Source organism: Austrofundulus limnaeus, unplaced genomic scaffold, assembly GCF_001266775.1.
Source record: "Austrofundulus limnaeus strain Quisiro unplaced genomic scaffold, Austrofundulus_limnaeus-1.0 Scaffold109, whole genome shotgun sequence".
Taxonomy (NCBI): Eukaryota; Metazoa; Chordata; class Actinopteri; order Cyprinodontiformes; family Rivulidae; genus Austrofundulus; species Austrofundulus limnaeus.
This window is the reverse complement of record NW_013952511.1, coordinates 925,481-926,963: the sequence shown is the minus strand read 5'-3', so window position 1 is coordinate 926,963 and position 1,483 is coordinate 925,481. Positions and strand designations below refer to the sequence as shown.

At 36.7% G+C, this 1,483-nt stretch overlaps 1 protein-coding gene across 1 annotated transcript in view; it reads right to left on the bottom strand.

Moving 5' to 3' along the window:
• Positions 1–3: 3 nt before the first annotated feature.
• kbtbd3 (kelch repeat and BTB (POZ) domain containing 3) overlaps positions 4–1,483 on the bottom strand; it is an 8,627-nt gene continuing 7,147 nt past the window's right edge. Inside the window, exon 10 of the mRNA XM_014014050.1 lies at positions 4–182. Within this exon, the coding sequence (XP_013869504.1) occupies positions 60–182 (123 nt within the window). The 3' untranslated portion in view covers positions 4–59. The remainder of the gene's footprint in view (positions 183–1,483) is intronic.

Below are 1,483 nucleotides of genomic sequence, written 5' to 3'. Positions count from 1 at the left end.
GTGTGTGTGTGTGTGTGTGTGTGTGTGTGTGTGTGTGTGTGTGTGTGTGTGTGTGTGTGTCACTCAGTGTCACTCCACGGGTCTCGGTATCTGTTGAAGCTGATGAGTTGGCAGTGAAACTCGGTGAGCGCTCTGGGCATAGGCGCCACTTCCTCCCACTGACTCCTCCCACTATAATACACCTGCATAGGTAACAAAAACAACATAAAAAATAGACTGATTATAAATTCTTTAATGGGTAATGACAGAAAAAAGGTTCATATTTCTCATTAGTGACAGTTTGTAGGTTTCTTGAATTACATTTAGATTCTGTTTTTTGGATTTTTGTCCTTTGTTCTCTCATTTTTAAAGAATCCCATCTTTYGTCGGTCCTGACTTCCTGTCCCTTCATCATGTTGACCCTGGATTTGTAACTCTCGTGTTCACAATGCATCTGTGTGTTTATAGACTCAGTATGTGTAGAGCCTTGTATTGCCACAGTTTATGCTAAATTCTTGTAGTTTTTTGATTCCTGTTTGTTCTGCAAATAAAAGATCCTTTTAACCATGAAGTGTGTCACCTCTTGTGTCTGCACTTGGGTTTTTGTGATATCCTGACAACATATTGCTATTTACTCTTTGCAAGATTGTGTGTTTAAATTGGAATTTATTTATTTGGGACCACGTGCAGAGAACATATGCACTGTGCCACAGGTAAACACTTTAGGTTTGGTACTGCGGGCTTTTCTTCTCTGGTGCAAACTGTAACTTTTATTAACTATTACAGTGCGTTGTGACCATTCCACTTCTCCACAGACCAACATAATGTGTCGTTCTTTCTGCTGCTCAGATTTATTACTGCTGGTTTTATAAACAACAGTTGTCATTCATGAAAACGCTTGTTTTACCAATTGACATTTATGTATGAAGTCCACTGCACAGTCTGATTGTATTAAACCACTGAATTGAATTTTAAAGCCCAGTTACAGATTCTGTACTTATGGCGGTCAATAAAAAGGCCAACAGTTGTTTGCACTGCTAATAAATAATAAATGCTCAATGCATATTTAATTATTAGGATGATAAATAAACATGTTTCCTGGCTGAGAACCAAACCAGATTTGTATTTTTTCAAAATACAATGCCACTTATGATGATGTCTGCTCAGTGCTGTGCAAACATGTAGATCTGTAATTTTTAGTCAAAACTGCAAAAAATCCAGTTTTATTTTGTAATTGGTGTTTGTTTCAGTTTAACTCTGGTAATCATAAATTTATTTAGTGATTCAGAAGTGACACTGTAGCCAATTTTAACCTTAAAGGGATCCATGATTAGTTGTAACATTAGACTTTATTTGATAAACATATATTTTAACTGTAAAACTAGATACCGCATAGCGGTAACATAATGACCCCCTCATGCACAAATGCACCAGAACTCATAAGTCTTTATTCCTAATAAATGTCATGCTACTAGATGCATCCCAAAATTGTAGTGGTTTGGGT